The sequence below is a fragment of the Ochotona princeps genome, chromosome 4 (assembly GCF_030435755.1).
Source record: "Ochotona princeps isolate mOchPri1 chromosome 4, mOchPri1.hap1, whole genome shotgun sequence".
In the NCBI taxonomy this organism is placed as follows: Eukaryota; Metazoa; Chordata; class Mammalia; order Lagomorpha; family Ochotonidae; genus Ochotona; species Ochotona princeps.
Window position 1 is genome coordinate 44,550,538 of NC_080835.1, and position 22,053 is coordinate 44,572,590.

Here is a 22,053-nt window from a genome sequence, read left to right on the forward strand (position 1 = left end):
AATCCTAGTCAAACGGGAAGCAGTTAGCACAGCAAATACGAGTCAGTGTGAGTGGGCTTTCTGTACTGGTTTCTTTGACCTCCAATCTGAAGTACTCTGAAATAGGTTCAAATTCAGTTTTATTCTAGCGCCCAACTGAGCATGAAGCAAACAAGGAAACCATAAATGGCAACACGCAAGGAAAATATTCCATCTCATTGGTCATCCAAGACATTGAAATATAAACAATTCAGATTGTTCTCATGTAATGAATCTTAAGTACAGAAAAGGATACTGTTAAACAGGCACTCTCGTTGACTATTACAAGGAACAAATACAGGCACATTGCTTTCAGAAAGTAATTTCTTACTGGGGCCTGTGTTGTGCAGTGGGTTAAGCTGCTACTTGGGATGTGCACATCCCAGCTCAGGGCAGATTCAAGTCTCGGAACTTGCATTTCTAACCCAGCTTCCTCCTCCTACCCCTGGGAAACGGTGGAGGGTGGCCCAAGTGCTTGGGTCCCTGCCACTCATGTGGGAGACAGGGACGGAGTTCTAGGATCCTGGGTTCATCCTGGACAAGCCCAACTAACTGTTAGAGCCACTTAGGGATGAAATAGCACATGAAAGGGTCTCTGCCCTACTCTTTCACTCTCCATTCTGAATAAATAAATCTCTTCAAGATTTATTTGTTTTTATTGGAAAGACAGATTTGCAGAGAGGGGAGACAGAAAGATCATGGGCACCAGGCCCAAGAAACAATTTTTAAAAAAAAAGTAAAATTGAAGAGGTTGAGCGCTTTGAATTTGAGATTTATGAGAGTTCTTTAAAGAGTTTGGGGAAAATGCCTACTGTGAAAAAACAATGCTTTTACACCAAAATAAATTTCTTTCATTCCATTTTCCAATTTATTTTTTTCAAGTGCCTTTGTGTCCGTATATACCTAAGTAGTGATATGGCTTGGGCATAGGCCCCAAGACTGAGCAGAGTTAATCTGTCTCAGATACCCCTCACACATGGACAAAGCAGGAAGGTGAGTGTAGGGGACATTCTCAACGCACTTTGCTTTCACTGTAGCCCATCATGTGAGGGGGCATGGAGTCTTCCATCAGTGGCTCATGCTCACGGCAGACAGCGAAGAGTATTGGACTTCAGAGCATTTCAAATCTGCAATATTTGGATTAGGGAGCTCAGCCTGTATCAGCATTAAGAAATGTCAAAGCCTTCATGTTTCACCCAGTGATTGTATTCTAGGAAACCTACCCTATACAAGTAACACTAAATACAGAAAGAATGCTTATCCAAAAACGTGGCAACCGCTTATTGTATTTCTGGAACAACTATCCAGAATCATACTTAAGTTCGACCACCAAGAGAACAGGCTGGTTTTCAATAGTACGTCTTCTAGGTGGCATACTATTGCACGTTAAAATTATATCGGGGCACACATTTTCGCTACTTACATGACACTTCAGCTGTGTTCACCTTACATACAGGAGTGCCCGATCTCGTGTGCTGGTTACACTCCCAATTCTAATTTCCTGCTAATATACATCCAGGGAGAGGGGACAGGCAAGAAGCAGCATGCTAAGGCTCAAGCAGCTGGGTCCTGCCATCGGGGTTCCTGGCTTCACCCCAGGCCCCCTCAAGCCCTTGCACACATCTGGGGGACTGAATAAATGAATAGAATATGCTCGTGCTCTCTACCTCTTAAACTTTTATAAAACAAAGTTTAGGGGGCTGGTGCAATGCTAAAGTCCTTACCTTGCACACGCCAGGAACACATACTGGCACCAGTTGGTGTCCCAGCAGCCCTGCTTCTTATCCAGCTCCCTGATTGTAGCCTGGGAAAGCAGTCGAGGATGACCCAAAGCCTTGGGACCCTGTACTTGCATGAGAGAGATCTAGAGGAAGCTCCTGGCTCCTGGCTTCAAATCAGCACAGCTCCAGCCGTTGTGGCCGCTTGCAGAGTGAATCAACGGACAGAAGATCTTCCTCTGTTTCTCTTTCACTCCGTATATCTGACTTTCCAATAAAAATACATAATTCTTTTAAAACTTTAATTAAATTCAAGAATTGTTTACACTATGGGATGTGGGCATCTTAACTGCTAGGCCAAACTTCTATTCCAAGAAAGGATTTTTGTACATGACATCTGGAAACTTCTTTTAAGATTTATTTTTATTGAAAAGGCAAATTTACAGAGAAAAGAGAGAAACAGATCCTGCTGGTCCACTCCCCAAGTGGCTGTAACGGCTGTAGCTGAGCCAATCTGAAGCCAGGAGCATCTTAACCACTGGACTAACACCTATCACATTTTTAACCCCTTATAACTGAAAGTTCACATATTCTCAATTACAGGTTTGCATTCTAAAACGATACATACAATTAAATCTATTCATTTTTTTAGAGATTTAAGATAGGAAAATAGTCAGGTATGAGCCAGCACCCATGTGGGATCCCAGTGCATGTAAGGCAAGGACTTTAGCCACTAGGCTACTGCACTGGGCCCTCAACATTTTAATTCAGAAAAAAGAAATCAACAACCAATAAATCATTGGGAACTTTTTGACAGAAATGTACAATCACACTAAGAGGCAGGATGACAAGGTGCTTATGCAAGTGAACTCTGGAACCTATATCATCAGTTTTAATCCTGGTTCTATCATTCACTATGAGCTAGTCACTCAACCTCCCTGTGCTGCCTCAGTTTATGCATACATAAAATGGGGGCAAAGGTACACCCTGTCTCACAAGGTTCGGCAGAATTAAATGGGTGTACAAGTACAGAAGGCCTAGGGTTGCAGTAATCTTATAGAAACGCTCACATTTATTATTATAAGCCATGGGCAAAGGCGAGAGCCACAGTCAGACCCCCTTTCTCCATGTTTGACTTGCAAAATGTATCACAAGGAGGCGCAGTGGCTGTAACAACAGCCAGTAATTTTCAATGCTCTCGTAAGAATTTCGCTCTTTAATCAGTAACACTAGACATTGGTACTAACTTCCTTTTAGCCCCATTTTGCAGATGGGAAAACCAAGATTCTGAGAAACAGAGATGTCCGAGTCACCGAACTATCAGACTACTCCTTCCATGACGCTGGACCAGCCATAGGAAGAAAGGAATCCCTCACAGATAGTTACAGGGCCCCTCAAGAGCAGAAAAGTCCTGAGGCTCACACCCTGGGTAGCCAGGTCACCAGCCTCCTCAAAAGACTGGGCTGAAAGGAAAATCTGAGACTAGCTTCCAGCGGTCTCCTCCCCCGGACCTCTCCTCCCTGGCTCCCTGTCCGATGCCAGCCAACAGCACAGCCTGGCTGGGGCACGGTTCTTCGGGAGTGATCTAAGCCCTGAAGAAGGCAGCTCCTCACAGGACGTGGGTGGGGGCTGAGTCACCCTGGACAGGCAGCCCTCCCCCTTCTCTCTCTGGCTGCGAGACAATTCACCTTGGGTCAGTGGCTTCCCTGCTCCTGGTTGGCTGTGGGCTGGTGCAGTGGGTGTCCCTAGAAGGAAATCAGTTGTTTAGCAGGTTCCTGTCTGCCTGCTAAGCAACTTGGGAGGCAGGAGGGAAGCTGCAGGGCCCAGCTGTTTCCTGGTCTGGAGGAATTTGAGAAAAGAGGATGGTGCTAGACTAGCAGAACACTTAGCAAGCCCTTCAGATTTCCACAGCTTAGCAGTGAGTCCCCGCTCCAGGGAGCAACCTGTACCCCTTGGCATCAAAGAGCGTGGCACCTCCAAGTATTCAGCTTAAAGTTGAAGAGAGAAGTTCTTTCCCTGGGAAAATGGAGGCAGAGCGCCTGGGGGTAGAGATGGTCAGGATCACAGCTTCTTTGTCTGGAAATTTAGAACATCCTGTCAGCACCAAAGGCTAGAGGAAGAGCCTAGAAATTGGCAGCAGAAGGTGTGGCCATGAGAGATGTTTCCCGTCAAATCAGTCAGATGGGGGAGCAGTCCAGCTTTTCCTCCCTGCACAGTCTTCTCAGGACCAAATGCTTCCCAAGAAGGAGGAGTTCTAAATGTGGGTGGACACTTCTCTCCCCCTAGCAGTTCCTTACAACAGAAAAAGTTGGCAACATCCAGTTAAATTCAACCCTAAAATTTTTTTCTTTGAATTAGTTGACAGGCAGAAAAAATAAAGAACTCTTATGCTCTGGCTTCCTCCCCCAAAATTCCGTAAACAGCAAGGGGTGGGCCAGAGCCACAACCAGGAACTGGGAAGTCAACGCAAGCCTCTGGCCTGGGAGGCAGGGACCTAAGCACTTGAGTCATAGCTGGTCTCCCAGGGACTGCACTGTCAACGGGCTAGAACCTCAAACTCAGGCACTCTGACAGGGGAGGCAGGCATCACAGTGTCTGAATCATAAGTATCAAACACCTGTGCCCCGTAAGAAATGTTTGATGTAGCAACTTCGCCTCTAAGGACTTCTCATAGCTCCCATCATTTGGAATCCAAGAAGCTTCGCGCACTGAGCAGAACATTCACACACTCTAGAGAGCTATTTAAAGGTCATGGTAGAGCCACACACGAAAGAAATGCAAAATGAAACATGGAAGGGGAGAAACCGCCAATCTCTCTGAACAATCACATTTCCATGGTAGATACACAAAGCAGATGCACCTGTTAGCAAAACCCCAACGCCGACAGGCACCCTGTAACCTACAAGCCCGGCGGTGAGGTCTCCTCCTTGGAACTCACTCCTGACCTCTGGGATTGATTTGCACCATCAACATTTCTAGGTCATTAAAAAAAGGAAGAAAAGAAAAAAGTAGCACTAAATACCAGCAAGTGGCTTAACACGGTGTAAGAGGAAAATTCTGTGAGTGCCAAGACAGACCTTTGCAAAGTCTGGGAGAGCACGCCCACGTGGGGACTTCAGTTAGTCCATCAAGAATGGAATTAAAAGCTTACTCGGGTACAGAATTTTTGAAATTCATGCATTTTATAATAACATGCATTTCCCATGAAATGTTCAATGTAATTACTATTTAATAGATGATACAATTCTAGCGACACACTGCTATTCCCTTCCTCCCTCCTCCTGTTCCTTTCCACCTTTCCTTTCTAACTTTTAAAGTAACAAATTTTAGTTATACCATAATAAAAAGCTTACTACTCCATGAAGAAGTTTACAAGTAGAAAGCAAAAAGACCTTAGTTTAGTGACAATACAAAGGCTGCAAGCAATAACTGAATAGAAAAATTACCATTTCACAGACAGTAAATTATAATCACAGATCATTAAAGCTACAGTAGTATAATATTCTTAACCACTACCAAGAAACTTCCAAAGATCCCTCTGTGTATGAATTCCAACGATTTTTTCTGTTTGTTTTGTGCATCAAAATAAAGCCATCTTCTAACTCCATTTTTTTTTCCCGGAACTTTTGCAGCATATTTATATTTATGGACTGTTTCTCAGGAGGCAGACACTAATTTATTTTTAAATGCATTTAAGTATTGGAGAGACAGAGAAAGAAACACAGAGAAACCTTCCTTTCATCCACTGGTTCACTCCCAAATGCTGTGACAGCAGGGGACCCAAATGCAAAGCTGAAACTCCAACTCGGTCTGCCACATAAAGGTGTTGGGGACCCAAGAACTTGAACCATCACACACTGCCTCCCAGGATACACTCCAGCAGGAAGCTGGAGCCTGCAGCAAGTTCTGGGACTTGAACCCATGTACTCTGATACATCACCTGAGCACCCTAACCAGGGTCTTAACCACAAGGCTGAACTCTCACCCCCAGGTCCTATCTTGTACACTTAACCAGACACCTCAGACCAACGCCTTTGACCTGAGCAGACCCTCGTCACATCCCACTGCGCAGACGCAGTGACCATTCCTCAGAAGGAATGACGAGCATGTCCTGTTACACAGCCAGCACGCTTTGGGGCCTAGAAGCCTCCCTGCTGGGCTTGCCTCTCAGGTGTGTTTGCTGATCACAACTATCAACACCTTTAAGAAACCAGAGCGATGGGACGGTACCCATCTCTCATTACTAACCACAAGCTACAACAAGCAAAGCCTCAGACTTCACTCTGAAGGAAGTAACCAACATCCCCCTTCTACCTGTTAGTAGACTAGACATCCCCAAGAGGTGGCTTCATTTCTCTGAATCTCAGTCTTCCCGTCTATAAAACGGGGTGGCAGCTGTTAGCACATAGGAATGTCCCTAGGTGTTTAACCTGTATTGGATGTATACAAAGGGAAAAAGATACTGAGCATGAAGCAAGCTATGCTCAGAACTCTTCCAAGCAGATCCCATCTTTTTCAAAGTACACTGGAGATGCCATATTCCTGCATACTCCAGCCATCAGATTGGGCCAGCAAGGTTCCAATTGTTCCAAGCCTGCCTCTAGAATATCGATTTAGGACAGTTAATACCATCTCCAAATGTCAGGCTCCATTTGCCATGGGTCAGGAGCCAGGCTACTGAGTGTGGGCTGTTGACTTTAGGCAGGGCCTGGGGAGGGCCCCCAGCTCATCTTCCACCTGGCCCTTGGCCAGTCATGAGCCAGCTTCATGGAGGACCGGACAGGACTGGCCAGTCTGAGAGGTTGACTCAGATTTTTACTGTTTTTAATTAAAGAGTGCCTGGACTGCACTGTGCCTTTCAGTGAGACACGTGTCATGGTCAAGGCCATGTGGCCTCATTCAGGGAGCCTGCATGTCTACATGGTGCAGCCCCATTTTCCTGGATCACCTTGCAATCTGAACCCTGAGAAGTCCCTGGAGGCATGCAGCACGAGGGCTGCTCCTCAGCAAGTGGGGCTGGTGCTCCGAGGCCAGGCCTCTCACTTTCATTACTTCCTGGAGGCTACAGAAAGTAACTCACAACAGTCCGCCTCTTTTCTTAGACAAGGTTTTCAAAATTTTCACGGCAAAATGTATTACACATGGAAATCAAAATTTCTGCACCAAAAACAAACACATCTTATAATTCCATCTGCCACAAGCATTTTGAACTACTCCCATAATTGAAATCAAAATTTCAAATGTACCCCAAAGTAGAGAAGATGCCAGGAGTCCTCCACGTCCCCACCAGGTCTGTGAGAAGCACCACGGATGCCTATCTCAGGTGTTCATCTATGCCCCACTCTCCCCACCGCAGCAGGCAAAGCCATGCTCACACACTGAAAGTTGTCTTTTCATATAAAAGACGCACAGAAAGGAACAAAAGATGCTAATGCCTATTTTGATAGTGGTGATTAGGAAGATCAGATTAATGAGTCCATATCAGGCCTGACCCACACTACAACTACCTGCTAATGGCACACTTATTTTACCACTGCTTTTGAGTAGGACTGTCACAAAGTCATATACAAAAGACAGAAAAACATAGGCTACATAAACACTTGACTGTCCTTTTTAGGTATGGATTTTCACAAACAATCCAAGGGTCCATCGACTGACAAATAGCTAAAAAAACTAAGTGGTATATCTGTGTAACAGAATATTTTTGAGTGATCAAAAGGAATGAAGTGCTGGTGCACAGACAAGCCCTGAAACTGTTAGGTATCAGAGGCCAGTCTCAAAAGATCATGTATTGTATGAATTCCATCTCTACAAAACGGGTAGAGTGACCAAATTCACAAAGACACAAACGATATTTGTGGTTGAGGTGCGGAATGGAGCCAGAAAGAGGCAGTACCTGTTAACAGATACAGGGTTTCTTTCTGGGTTAATGAACATGTTGCAAAATGTTGGTGATGGTTGTTGCGTGACTGTAAATACACTAATATTCACTGCATGATGCCTTGTAAGTGGGGGATATTCTTTTACCTAGGAGGGTAAAAGAGAAGTGCCTATCCTCCAGATGGATGAGACCACCTCTTCTCTGGACTTGAGCTTCCATCGGCAGCCACAGCACATCTGCAGCTCATCGGAAGCCTTCCGGAACCGTGTGCTCCCTGTGCAAACCAAGGCCCTCTCTGTGCACAAGTAGCACAGCCAGGACACATGCATGCTAATGAAATGCTAATGAATCTCAAGTGGAGATGAGAGGTCGCGGCTGGAAGTGTAGGTTGGGGAATTGCCAGGTTGGAAATTAAGTTGTCATCCACACTCCCGCGAAAACTGACAACCCACTGAAACCAATTCCACACAAACACACCACCTCCAACATGTGAGATACCAGCCGGGATGTTTTGTTGGTTTTTTTTTGTTGTTGTTTTCCCCCCACACAAGAGCATAAGCTAGACCATGAATCATACTTCCCAGAACCAGTAATACTGAGAAGACTGGGTAGCTGGGAGTCTTAAATTACTTAAATTGATGTCACATCATTTGAAAAGCTGACATCTGGGTTATACAAACAAGAATAACAATTGCCATCTCTCCAATTCATGGCTCTGGTCTCCCGTTTCCCACCTGCGCTGACACCAATTTAAGCAATTCTGCACTCTGATCTCCCAGGCTGCATGTCCTAGATTTAGAGAAGTGTCAGGTCCCAAGCGTGTTAACATCCGCTCCTGGCAGGGCCATTACAAGGTGTGAGATCCGAGTGTCCATCAGCCCAACCGTACTCAGTACAGCCTCTCCACCGCTCATGGGAGCCCTGCAATTAACAGCAGCCACAGAGGAAGTACAGGTAAGGGCAATCCTTCTGTTCCCTGGGAATCTGGTCACACACTGGAAGCACTGCTGAGCCCACCAAGAAAGGCCTTGCCATCCTCCGCCAAGAGGCAGCTGCTACTCTGTGCGAGGCAATGTCAGGACTTGCCCATCTCCTAAGCGTTGCTTTTAAATGGGACTGCCTCACCCTGCATCTGTGTTTTGCAAATGGCATCTAGACTGGATTCTTGCAGCCAGAGTTCTTCCAGCTGCCTGCCCCATCTCAGCTAGGAGCCAGGGGATGCTCTACCTGCTGGATACATAGGAAAGCCCCTCTCCTCTGAAAAGAAAGTTGGTTTCCAAGCCTGGAACATAGGGTCCTCTGAGAGCACTGGACAGCCGCCCCACACACCTCCAGCTATGCTGTGGAGTCATCAAGCCTGGGTTCCATGGTGAGAATGCAGCATGCTCCTCAAGAGAGGCCTGGCCAGCCTGCTAAACTCTTCCAGATTCTGCCCCTAGAACTCTGAGTCAAATATACCACCTGGGACTCAGGTAAACCTTCCTGAGACAGGACTGATGTGCTCCTGAGCTGCCCCTCTGGATTAGCTTCTGGCAAGGGTGGCAGACTGTATGAGGAAGGATCATGTAGTAAGACAGAACAGGCAAAACGGTGGGTCCAAATCAAGACTTTTTTGTAATTCTCTCATGATCTCTCTTCGCAGGGCACACTTCAACTATGTAAGGACCTCCCAGGAGGCTCATACTAGAGTTCTCAGCGTAACTGGATTCTGTCTCTACCTGTTTAATATCGTTAGCTTATGACTCTAGAGCTTTAAATGTCTGCATTAGCCCAGGGGATAAACCATATTGTAACCCTAGCCAGTCTGCATTCCCAGTGTCCACGTTTCAGGAGTGGAACCTACTGGGTTTGCTCTGGATGCAGGTCGGGAGCACATCAGGAGCTATCTCTCCCAAAGAGCCTTGCAGCCCATTCCAAACACTACTCAAACCACTTCTCTGGTCGGCCCGAGCTCCTCCTCTGGCCTTGAGCACCAGCTTGGAGGCACCTGATCACCAAGGATCCCCATACATGAGCAGCTGACCTAAATATGTCCATGATAACACATGGCACACTGACCTGCAGTTCTTTCCCATTCATCTGTGACATTACCTGTGAGACTGAGGCCAAGAATTCAGAGGCATGGGCCTGGCACAATGGCTCAGAGGCTAAAATCCTTGCCTTGCACCTGCTGGGATCCCATATGGGTGTTGGTTTGTGTCTCAGCTACTCCATTTCCAATCCAGCCCACTGCTTGTGGCCTGGGAAAACAGTGGAGGATGGCCCCAAGCCTTGGGACCCTGGACCCGTGTGGGAGGCCCAGAGGAGGCTCCTGGCTTCTGATCAGCTCAGCTCCAGCCATTGCAGCTACTAGAGGAGTGAACTAGCAGATGGAAGATCTTTGTTTCTCCTCTTCTCTATAAATCTGATCTGCCTTTCCAATAAAATAAATCTTGAAAAGAAATTCAGATGCTGGAGGGTGGAGGGTGAAGACTGCAGAGAAATGGCCCTCCTCACCAACTCCCCACCAGAATCTCACTGAAAGCTCAGACTGGAAGGGAGAACCAGGGACAGTGGCTGCGACTGTTTGAGCAGTGTGACTCACAGATGACAGCCTCCAAAGTGGCTACTGCTGGGCTCTGGGGTGATACATGGGGCCATGTAACGAAAGAAGGAGGACCCTAAAAAAACTTCCCGAAATAAAGAGCTGCGCTGTGCTTCAGCCTTTCTCTGACTGTGGTCCTGGCCAGGCTGCCCTTGACCATCATCCTCTCAGCCGGTACCTTGAGTGATCGGCCAGTCAGAGGCAAGCAGCAACTTGCAGCCTGCCCACGTGGGCTCCACTATGGAATTACACAGCAGGAACCACCAGCAGCAGCTGCAAGCACTGCCCCTGGGTTGAGACCAAGGGATGTGAACCAGCCAGTTCTCACCTTCTGACCCTGTGCTTGCACTCCTGGGGCTCCACCCCAGGTAGCTACTCTGAATATTTTCTAAAAGCTTTAGGCTACATTATTTCTGGGGGGGAAAAAAAAGAACCATAAATGATTAAGTAAACAGGAGAGCCATCCAATGAATTATGTGCCTATAAAACTTTAATAAGATGAACAATGACATGAAAGAGTATATGAAATTGTCTTTGCTTCCATTTGTAAGTATACCTAGCAGACTCACAGCTATAATTGATTTTAGAAAGGCATTATAAAGATAAGAAATACACCAAAATGACAACATCAATGGTCTTTGGGATGTGGAACGTTGTATGCTTGTCATATCTATTTTCTGTAAATTCTATACGCATATTTTTAAGAGATTTATTTATTTTTATTGGAAAGTCAGATTTACAGAGAGGAGAAATAGAAAGATCTTTCATCCTTTGGTTTATTCCCCAAATGGCTGCAATAGCCAGAGCTAAGTTGATCCGAAGCCAGGAGCTTCCTCCAGGTCTCCCATGCGGGTGCAGGGTCCCAAGGCTCTGGGCCGTCCTCCACTCTTTCCCAGGCCATAAACAGAGAGCTAGATGGGAAACAGGGCAGCTGGGAAACAAACCAGCACCCAAATTGGATGCTGGCACCTGCATCCCAACATGCTTTTATTTTATAACAGGGAAGAAAAGACTTCAGGGCTCAGAGGCTAAGTGATTTGGTTATTCGTTTCCTCAGTAGTACTGTGCAGTACTGAATAAATAGGAATAGCTCTGTTCAAACAGATAATGTCCACTGCTTCCCCTATCCATGGCCCAGCAGTCCCGAGGATGGGCTGAGGTGAAGACAGTGACACAGGTCACAAAAAAATGGGTTTCCTAAGACTTTAGCAGCTGGCCTATTCCAAACAAACAGAATTATCACTCAGTAAATGCCAGCAGAACCAGATTCTAGGTGAGTCCTATAGGGAGTCACACACTCTGCAAACATTTGTCCCAGGCCTGAACAAAAATTGAGCAGCGACAATTCACCCACCCAAACAGTGTAGGTGTGACTCTCCTGAGCATGTGTGCTCTGGGAAAGCTGCTGCAGACAGGGTTGTAGCACTGGGATTGTCTTAAGGAGTGATGATGGTAGCCCTGCCTCAAGGTGCTAACAATCTTTTAGCTTTACCCTTTCGGGAGGAAGTGAAACAGAGAAGGGCATTTAGAGAGAAAGAGTGGCATGTTTTGGGGTGAGCTATGGTCTGAGCCCTGATCTCATGTAGGAGCTCTGAATTCTCACTGAGATGGCATTAGATCATCAGCATTTAGCCCCATGATTCAATCCTCGTGGCTTTAGAAGGGGGCCAGGGGTGGGACAGAGAAATCCCTAGAGCCAGAAACCCAGGCTGCCTGTCTTTCCTCATGTGATGTTGTAAGCCACCTCGGAACAAGGCAGCAGTAAGACCCTCACCAGATGAGGCCTCCCAGCTCTGTGGAACCATGAGCCAAAGAGAACCCCTTTTCTTTGAAAGTAAGCCTGCCTCAGGTATTTCATTACTGCAACAAAAATCTAGTATAGGGAATAAAAGGAATATTCCTCTCACATGCAGTTTGGTCAGCAAATCTCTTCTCCCCCCAACTCCTGCCATTAGAGGGTTTCAACTTGATCCTTTAACATTCTAATGAACATGTGCAAAGCCATTTCTGAATGCTCTCCTGGTTTCTTCTACCCTGAACTGGCCTCCCTGCAGGTTCACTGCCACCACTAACACAGATGCTAACACCCACGCTTACAGTCCCTAGGGTTTTGGTGTGTTTGTCAAACAGCAAGATCAGCTGATACTGTTTTCCTATATCAGGTAAAGAGATTATTGTGTGTGGTGGGGTTGGGTGGGAGGGAATAAGCATTTTTACAGGATACACATATACATGCACACACACAGGGGGCCAAGGTGAGGCCACATGGACTCTTGGGGACCCCCAAGAGTCATCTGATGTTGCGACAGAATTTAGAGTATCCTGGGAATTGCCTCAATGGGAATAAGATGCCTGATGATAATTCAGGCAGCTGAATAAGAAGTGTTTTACAGAGGTTCAGTATACCAGTGCTGTGCTGGTCACCTGGGATACAAATGAGAGAAGAACAAGCACCTACTGCCCACCTGGTGTCTGCAGAGGAAAATGTAAGAGAAGCCTGGGGCCCTGGTGAGGCTTTCTTGGCTGGGGACGCTGGTGCTCACCTAAGCTTCTTTGGATTTCCCAGATTTCAGCCTGTGCAACCTACCAAGATCTGCCCCCAAATGTTTACATCTATTTTTTCTCATTAGTATTTTATTACTCAAGTCGTAGTGAGATGTCCCTCAGATGTTGTTTTCTTGTGCATGACTCTGAGGGCAGATCTCAGATGCTAACCAATGTTTACATGAAGATTTCATCTCTCCTCCTGCAGCAATGGCTACCCCCTAATTATGAACGGTGCTTGTTCACCAAGCAGAGATATTCCGTGAGACAAGGAGGCCGTTGCCCTGCACAGAGCAGTCCTTGGGCCAGGGCCCACTTATCCTCGTCTCCATCTCCTCCTGCCGACTCAGAGGTGCCTTCATTAGTGCAGGGAAGAAAGAGGGCTTTGTGATGACGCCATTCGCAGACCACCCAACAGACACAGTCAAACTGAATTTGAAAGAGGCCTGGTGAAATCAGAGCTCTTAGCTCACACAATACCAGGCCTGCAGGACCCTGAGAGATTACGTGGTTTAATCCTCTAATATTAGAAGCTGGTGATGAATACCAGAAAGGGAAGAGACAAGTCTATAGTTACACAGCCACTTAGGAGGGGGGCTGTTTTCACCTAAGGGCACCCAGGGAGGTTTATTCCATAGGGATTCCAAGATCACCATGTGCTAAATATTTCCTCAGGAAGGAGGGCAGCAGGAGAGGTCTCAGTGTGTGCCACCCATAGCTACATGTGACGGCAGTGCCACATGGCAGTGTTACAGCAGGGGCAAAGCCCCAGCAGGGCCAGAGAAGTGACCACCCCATCTCTCTGGGGGTGCTCTGGAGGGCTTTATGCAGAGGAAATTTCTGAGTAGGCTATGTGGGATAAAGTCTTTCTAGAAAAATGTACCAGTACATGACAAGGTAAAGCCTGCAAAACAGGATATATTGGGGAGTGAGTGGGCAGTTTGCTGTGACTAACACAGAGACTTAGAAGGGAAAGAAAGGAGATAGCATCAAATGTGAAAGGAAAGAGCAGCTGTGCCATTCTTGAAGGCTATACTGGGAAGATGTTATCTCTGCGGGGTTCTTTAACTTTGTAAAAGACTTCTCTATTCATCTGTCTACCTGAAAGGTAGAGAGAGAAAGAGAGAGAGAGAATGAATCTTCCATGCACTGGTTCACTCCACAAATGGCTACAATGGCCGCATCTGGACCAGGTTGAACCAGCAGCTTTATCCTGGCCTCCCACGTGCATGTCACCTGCTACTTTTCAAGTACATTAGCAAGGTCAATCAGCAAGGCAACAGGTGGAATGTGAACCAGCACTCCCATGGGGGACGCCAGCATCACAGCCGACAGCTTAATCTATTGCCACACAATGCTGACCCACGCCTTGAGTTTTCACAAGAATCCCATCAAGATGGATGCTGTTATGTAGCGGGTTGATTCACTCCTTGGGTTGCTCACATCACAATGCTCATTTGGGTCCTAATTACTCTGCTTCTACTGGAGCTTCCTACTAATGCACCTGGACCTGGCCCATGACGGCTGACATCCTCGTGGGAGACCTGAATAGAGTTCCAGGCTCCTGGCTTCAGCTCATTCTGTCCTAGCTGTTAAAAATCATCTGGGGAATGAAGACTGAGCTTACCATCTCTCTCTTACCCTCCCTCTGTCCTTCAGGTAGATAAAAACAACAACAAAAAAAATGTAAGCATGAAAAACAACTTATTGACAAAAGGATGAAGGAGATTGAGCAAAAAGGGCCCAGATACAGGGAGACTAGTTGAGCAGATATCACAATAGTTCAGGTAGAAAATAAAAAAGCCAGAATGTCCTTGAAAAATATGTAGCCTTAAAAAAAAAGATAGCATTTTTGAGGCCTTAATAACAGCTGTGATATTTAGAAGGTGGAATCAGTGGATTTCCCAAGGGAGGGAAAAGAGCGAACAGCAGTCCCTGGGCCACGTCCAGGCTGCCTAAGTGTAGACCATCTTCATGATGCTAATGGCAGTAAAAGGACATGAAAACCACGTTAAAGTCACATCTCAGTGTCCATAACATCTTTCTTGGAATACAGCCACATGTACCCACTTACTCATCATCCTTCAGGGGCGGGAAGCCCTTGCTGTCCAAAGCCATCTGGATATCTCTATCATCATCCGGGGAACGTGCAAAATGACCAACTTGAGAATTAGCCTGCTGTCTAATTCCAAGTACGGCCTGCAGCCACCTTGGCAAGGCCAGACCAAACAATTCTGCTGGCCTTATACAGTCCACAGGCTGGTGGTTCCTCAGTCCTGGACCACAGCAAAGACAGAAGTCAGTCATTGAAACTGAGGCTATGGCACCCACAAATGCTAGCATACTTTCTATCTGCTCCTTTAAGAAGGACTAACCTCTGAAACACAAGATGACTGCCCACAGTTCAGCCTTGGGCAGTGGGTAGAAGAGTAGACTTATTCAGGTAAATAAAACAAGTATCTCACTGAAGGCATGTTGAGTTTGAGGGTCCTGTGACACATTCAAGAGATGGTGAGAAGATGGCTGCGGATTATGGTTACAAGATCAGGATCTGAGCTATAGATTTGAGAGTCATCAATGGACAGACTGGCTGAAGCTATGGGAGGTGGTGAGACAACCCAGGGAGAGGTGAGGGGTGAAGAGGACAAAGGAACTGCTGCTGGGCAGGTGGGCAGAGTAGCAGTCTGAGAAGGGGTGTGAAAAGCAGTAGCTAGGGATGCAGAGAACAATTCAACGTGGTTAAGGGCAAGGGAGAGGATAACTCTACAAAAATTCAGAAATGGGTGTCCAGAGTCACAATGTCTCCAAGGGCTCAAATGAGTTGTGATTAAAAAGGAGATAGTCACTGAAATGACAGGAACACAACCAGTTCTCCAGCTCTTCTAGGATTCCAGGCTACTCTTTGGGTTTCCTTCCTCTAACGCTGGCTTCCAGCTTCCTTTTGTCTTTATAGGGTCCTTCTTACCTCCAACCCTCTAAACATTGGAAGTCCCAGGGCACCAGTCCTTGGACCTCTTCTGTTGTCTCTTCTGTTCCCCTTCCATCCAGGCTCATGGCTCTACAACAGCTGCACACTACACGTTGTATTATAGTACTCCCCTGAGCTAGCCCAACTGAACCAACTACAAACTCATCATCTTTACTGGGCACCTCACTAAGCAGATACCTAAGATCCTCCTCTTCCTCTCCAAACCAACTCATCATGCAGAATTCTCCTTCACAATGGGGAAAATACTCAATTCCATCTTCCCAGTTCATCAAATCCAAACCCTGACAGCAATCCCGGCTTCCCCCTTTCATCTTTCATCCAGTTCTTCTGTTACCTCTATTGCATCTTCAGAATTGCATGTTCACTCCCTCCACTACCACTGCTCTGCCCCAGGCCACCACTATCTCTCCCCTGGATCTTTTTACCAGCCTCCACACCGACCTCCCAGCTCTTACCCCAGCCTACTCCCACCACTTACCATCATCACAGGGGTCCTCTTAAAACAGAAGAGAAGTCATACATTTCTTCTGTACGAAACTCCCAGATCTTCCTACCTCACTCTTTCCAAGGGTCCAAGCTTTGTCATGGCTCCAGGGCCTTTCACAACCTGCCCAGCCTCATTCTAAAGACCTCTGGGGTCTCCTGCCTCCCACAGCTGTGCTAGCTCTCTTTGCCAAGCAGGACACTGCCCTCGCTGGTCCAGAGCAACAATGCAAGTTCACTCCCACCCCAAGGTCTCTGCACTGAACATTTTCCATCTCCAAAACATACATCTGATTCCCCTTATCTGCTTTAGGTCTTGACTCAAACAACCTTTCTAGGCTGGACCTAAAGGGTGGATAGCAGGAAACAGCCGGGTAAGATATAGGAAACCTAGTTTAGCAAAGGTGTGGGGGTGGGGACTGAATGGCAAATGACCCCATGAGCAAGGACAGAAGGGGTATCTTCACAAGCCATAAGGACAGAAAGGAAGTAAGAAAGCAGAGCTGTAAGTACAGGTAGGGCTGGACAGAGGGAAGGGAACTCAAAATTTCCCAAACCTAGTTCCTAATTTTCATCTCCAGGTCCAGCGGAAGGGCTTGCATGGTACGAGTTTGGACAAGGCACATAGGAAAATGTGAATGAAACCTATCAGGAGAAAACAAAACGACTTCTGAGATTCCACTCATTCCAGATGCCACTAATTTGCTGCAGGGTTTGGGGATTTTTTTTCCCCACCAACAGTGAACAGCCAGGGAGGCCCAAAAGATAAATATTAGCCTTAGAGGAGAATCATGAAATTAAAGTCCAAAACTACACTGTAGACAGGAATAAGCACAACTGCTGATCTGTCGTGGGGGCCTCCAGCTGGCAGATTCCATTCATGACTGATCCTGGGAAGCACAAGTTTGAAAGACAGATCTAGAAAAAGTAGGACCATGCCCAACATAAGTGGAGACTCAAAGAAAATTCACAAAGCAAAACAAAGGCCTGTCAGCCACACCATTCCAGAACCAGAGTATATCTGATCCCAGATTTTTTTTGGAAGATTTATTTTATTGCGAAGTCAGACATACAGAGGAGGAGAAAGAGAGAAAAGAGCTTCAGTCTGCCGATTCACTCCCCTAGCAGCTGCAACAGCCGGAACTGAGTCAATCTGAAGCCAGGAGCCTCTTCTGCGTCTCCCATGCAGGTGCATGGTCCCAAGGCTTTGGGATGTCCTCTATTGCTTTCCCAGGCCACAAGCAGGAAGCTGGATGGGAAGCGAGGTTGCTGGGATTAGAACCGGTGCCCATGAGATTTTTGGCGTATTCAGGGCAAGGACTTCAGTCACTAGGCTACCACGCTGGGCCCCTCAGATACTCTTAAATGCTTTACAGGTGACCCTTGGAAAAAAATGGGAGCATGCAATTTGCTAAGATCCCTTAACTCGTAACTGGAACAAAACAATTCCACACTCTTCACTACAACAGGGGCCACTAATGCTATTTACAGGGCCTGTAGCACCTTCTACAGGCCATAATCAAGACTCAAGGCCAGTTTCAAACTGAGTCATCAATGTTAATAGCTATGCATTATTCATGCACTGCAATGTATGGGCACCTGCACTCAGATGTCTTGCCCCCCACGTAAAAAAGGAATCTGTTTCCTTTTGATAGACAAAGAAACAAGAGACTTAGAGCTTGCAAAGAACTCCTTCTAACTCATAGCCATCAGGAAGAGGCTAGGCCAAACGTGGTTAAGCCTGAAGATGCTGCTTCCCTTTCCTAGTCTCCCTTGCTTCTGGGACATTGCCTTTTCTTCAGGGCTGATATCAAGAGCAATTCTTATGAGACTTGGGGCCATGTATGTAGTAGGTACCCTTAGGAAGGGCCTGTTTTATGTAAAGTTACTGACTTAAACAGTCCAACATATATATATGTATATTTATGAGACAGCATCCCTAACCCAAAAATCCAAACTCTAAAATGCCCCAAATCCAAATGTGTTTAAGTACATGACACATTCAAAAAGTTTGATTTTGAGCCTTTCAGAGTGCAGATTTCAGATTTGAGATGTTAACCTGTTAAAAGTCTATGCAAATCTTCAAAAAAAAAAACCCACCTCTGGATTGAAACACTTGTGACCCCAAGCAATTTACACATGAGGAATATTCAGCCTGTAGTACGTTTATCCAAACTTTGTGTCCTTCAGTAGGACACAGCAGGTACCAATGTAAAGGAATACTTAGCACACAACAGTTCTCTGCTAAAGCACGGAGATGATTTGTGGACAAGTTCCAAGTTGGGGAACTGCAAAGAACGGAAGGTTCTAGAACACTAAAGGGAAACTAGAAGGAAGATCCTGTACTGCACAGGGCTGTGAGCTTGTGTCGGATGCACAAGACCCAACCCTATTGAGCCTTCAACAAGGACAGCACTGGCCACTGAGACCCCTTGCACACACTCAGGCAAGTCATTCCACACCAACCCTACTGCACCTGGAACTGCATAGTAACCCACCCCTGCAGAAGTCGGGGGGCTCTTCCATGTACCCATTTGCAGCTGCAGATTATCTAACAGGATCTTAGCCTTGGTTTCAAAAACCCAACTGAGTACATCTGAGGTATGGAAGGGTGCAGGGATACAGGGACAAACATGAAAATCTGAGAAAATTAACAGCAAATTCGAAAAGCAGGTGAGGTGCCTGATGGCATCAAGCAAAGCAACCTTAGCTGCACCAGAACACAGCTATGCTAGCGGGAGCCAGGCAGCCATGCTCTACAAAGGGGGACTACTGATTGAAGCTGACTTCACAGTAGCTCACTGTGACAGGGTCTGTTACGAGTTGTCCAATGCCGCCTCTCCTCTGTGCACTGTTCTGCACCTTAAGGGAGCCACTCTCCACATATTGCTCAGCAATTCCCCGGTCTTGATAGCTTCCCAAGGGATGCAGTCCATCAACAAACCCCAGCAGAAGACTCAGACACTGAGGGAGAGAACACGCATTGCCTGAGCCACTCTCCCTGCTCCATCTGTGTGTTTCTGATGGTGGCTATGCCTTTTTGTAATGACAGCTCCTGGCAGGCAGCCCCTCTGCGCACTGGTTCCAGGTTGCCTCCCTTGCCCCTTGGGTCAGGGGTAGAAATAGCTTCCACCTGTTGCTGGCCCTCAGGTGCAGCCGCCTCCCTCCTCAGCTTTCTGAACCGTGCCGACAACCCAGTCAACAGTCTCTTCGCTGAATTATTTTCACTCTCAACTCAGTTGTTCTTCAGTTTCCTGCAGTGACCTCCACTGCAACTGGAGACAGGACACCAGAGGGTCCTGAACTCACATCTAGGAGAATAACTTTCAAAAGATGCAAGGTTCACACCAGGGTCATCCTCCTGACTCCACCAACAGGGGTGCAGACAGATCAATTTCTGGCTAAATATGAACTCCACTTTTCTAGAGAGCTGGTCAGGGTAGGTGAGGGCTCTGGGTACATCAAGAGCTCTGAAGCCCAGTCTCAGGCTGAATGAACCTGCACCAGCAAACCACAGGGAAATACTAGGAGAGTTCAAAGACCGCCTTTCCAAGTCAGGATTTCATGATTTGCCACCAACTGTATGCTACTCCGTGGTTTACCAAACTGGAGTAGAACAAGGTTTCACTGTCCGCGGCTTCAATTGCTATAACCTGGAAAATTCCACAAACATTCACAAGTTTCAAGTTGTGTATTACGCTATGTCTTGACAAAATCTTGAACTGTCCCACTTGGGATGAGCTCTTATCTAGTGTGTCCAATGTGTCTAAGTGACCTCACTCATTGGCTGCTTAGTACTCATTAGGGTCACTCACTGTCACGATGTCCCCACGGTGCTTGTATTCTGATTACTTTTATGCAGTGGCCTAATGCTCCATCACAATGCCTACATCATTCATCTCACGTCATCCCATCACACAGGCGCAGCAGCACCCCACAGCACCCCATAGCACCCCAGCAAGTGTGAGGGCAGTACCAGAAGCGAGTGAGATTCCACATTCACCTAGCACACCTTACAGAGTCTTGTTATCACTTTCCTAGAGTGAGCAGTTATGGACACTAATCTCTAATCGCAACTAATGTATACATTAAATGTCAAAGGTTAAGTAACAACACGTGAGGCTTCCCGCCTCTCCTCTCCACACAGGTGGACAGCCAAGGACTACTGTAACCACACGGGGGTAGTGGGGAATCTTGGAGGGGGAACCAAGACTAGCTCTCTCCAGCTTGTTGATGCCCAGCACCAAAGTCTTTATATTTTATACTTCAAAAGCACAAAATTTGACCTCTCAGCATTTAAGCTTTCCAGGAGGTTGCTTCCAACACACCGGTGGAGTGGTCCATCAAAGCCACTTTAACCCAGACCTTGTAGCTTCACGCCTGTCACTACCGTGTTCTGGGGAACCACCGCCTTATTTTCAAACCAAAACCTGTCCGCCAAATATCTTGCATGCAAATTATTCTGGGAAAAAGAGTAAGATCACTTCCATTCACCTCGTCGGCCAAAGCCCTGAAAGCAAGCGTTGGGGGGGGTGGGGGGCAGTGAGACTCATTTGTGAAATGTGTACGTAGCACAGACTTCCTGGGGACAGCACTGACTATTTACTACACAGCGGACCGCCAGAACCACCAGTTCCACAAGCGCTTGAAGCAGCAAACAAACGCAAGCTAATCCACTACACCAGCAACGCAGACCTGGGGAGTGGACAAAAGGCCCAAAGAGGCCAGGAAAGCCAGGCTGCTCCAAGAGGACTCCGCAGGAAACGACCCAATTTCAAAGACCAATGAAGGCTAAGAGCGAGCGTGACGGCGCCCAGGAAAAGTTTCCCCAGAAACTTGGGAAATGCCAGCCTTAGGGCGCGGAAAGGGCGGGGACACGGGCCTAGCGGCGGACGCAGCCTACGGGCTGGGTCGGGGCCTGGACTCCTGCTCCCGCCGCTTTCCCGGTGCCACGCGGCGCGTCCACAGCCCCGCAGGCGCGCTGGCCTGCTCCCCGGCCTGGGAAAGCAGAGCAGGGCGGCCACGACTAGGCGCCCCTAGTTTCTCAGGGCGCCGGGCCGCGATGCGGGATTCGCCTCACTCCTGCCCGCGGTAGCGGGGAAGCGAGCGCGCGCCGCACACCGCGCCGCGCCGCGCACCCGCCGCGCGCTCCCGCCTGGTCCTTGTCGTCCCGTTCCTGACCCGCGCCGTTTTTCCACGGCTCGGCCTCACTCACCCTCCTTGGCTTTCTTCCTCCGGGCCAGGGTTCCTCCGAGTTTCCCCAAGAAGGAGTCATCTTTCTTGCGAGACGGGGGCGACTTGGGAGTGGGGGACTTGGGGACAGATGGCGACTTCTGCGGGGAGGTAGCCATGGCGGCGGAGCGGGCAGCCGCGGGCCGGGCTGGACGCGGAGCTGGCGCTGGGCGGACGCGGCGGGCGGCGGCGGGACTGAGGCTGCGGCTTTCCAAACGGAAGCGGAATTATTCCAAGCATTTGAGGCAGCTCACGCTCGCCTTTCCCTTCCCTCGCTCCCTCCCTCGCGCCGCCCTCCTCCCTGGAAGGCGAGGCGCGCCTGGGGGCTCACGTCCCGGCCAGTCCTGTGCCCCAGAGCTGCTCGGGGCTGGGGAGGATACCTCAAATTTGCCCCCACTGTGGGGCTGTGGCCTTCTCTGTTTATGTGGGGGGTGGGTGGGACCGGGTGGGCATGCAGGCTGCGAGCGCACACGTGGGGCTCTGAACCGAAGTCACCACGACGGCTCTAGGTCCCCAGCTTGTCTCTAGGCACAGTTCTGGGGCCCCTGATTTTGCCGGCTGGACAGAAATGACCACTCCCGCAGGCAGGCATCCGTGGAGTCGA

The 22,053-nt window shown here is 47.9% G+C and overlaps 1 protein-coding gene across 1 annotated transcript in view; it reads right to left on the minus strand.

Annotated features, from left to right (window-relative positions):
* PARVA (parvin alpha) overlaps positions 1–21,701 on the minus strand; it is a 152,915-nt gene extending 131,214 nt beyond the window's left edge. The window contains exon 1 of the mRNA XM_004593779.3: positions 21,433–21,701. Within this exon, the coding sequence (XP_004593836.2) occupies positions 21,433–21,568 (136 nt within the window). The 5' untranslated portion in view covers positions 21,569–21,701. The remainder of the gene's footprint in view (positions 1–21,432) is intronic.
* Positions 21,702–22,053: the final 352 nt, after the last annotated feature.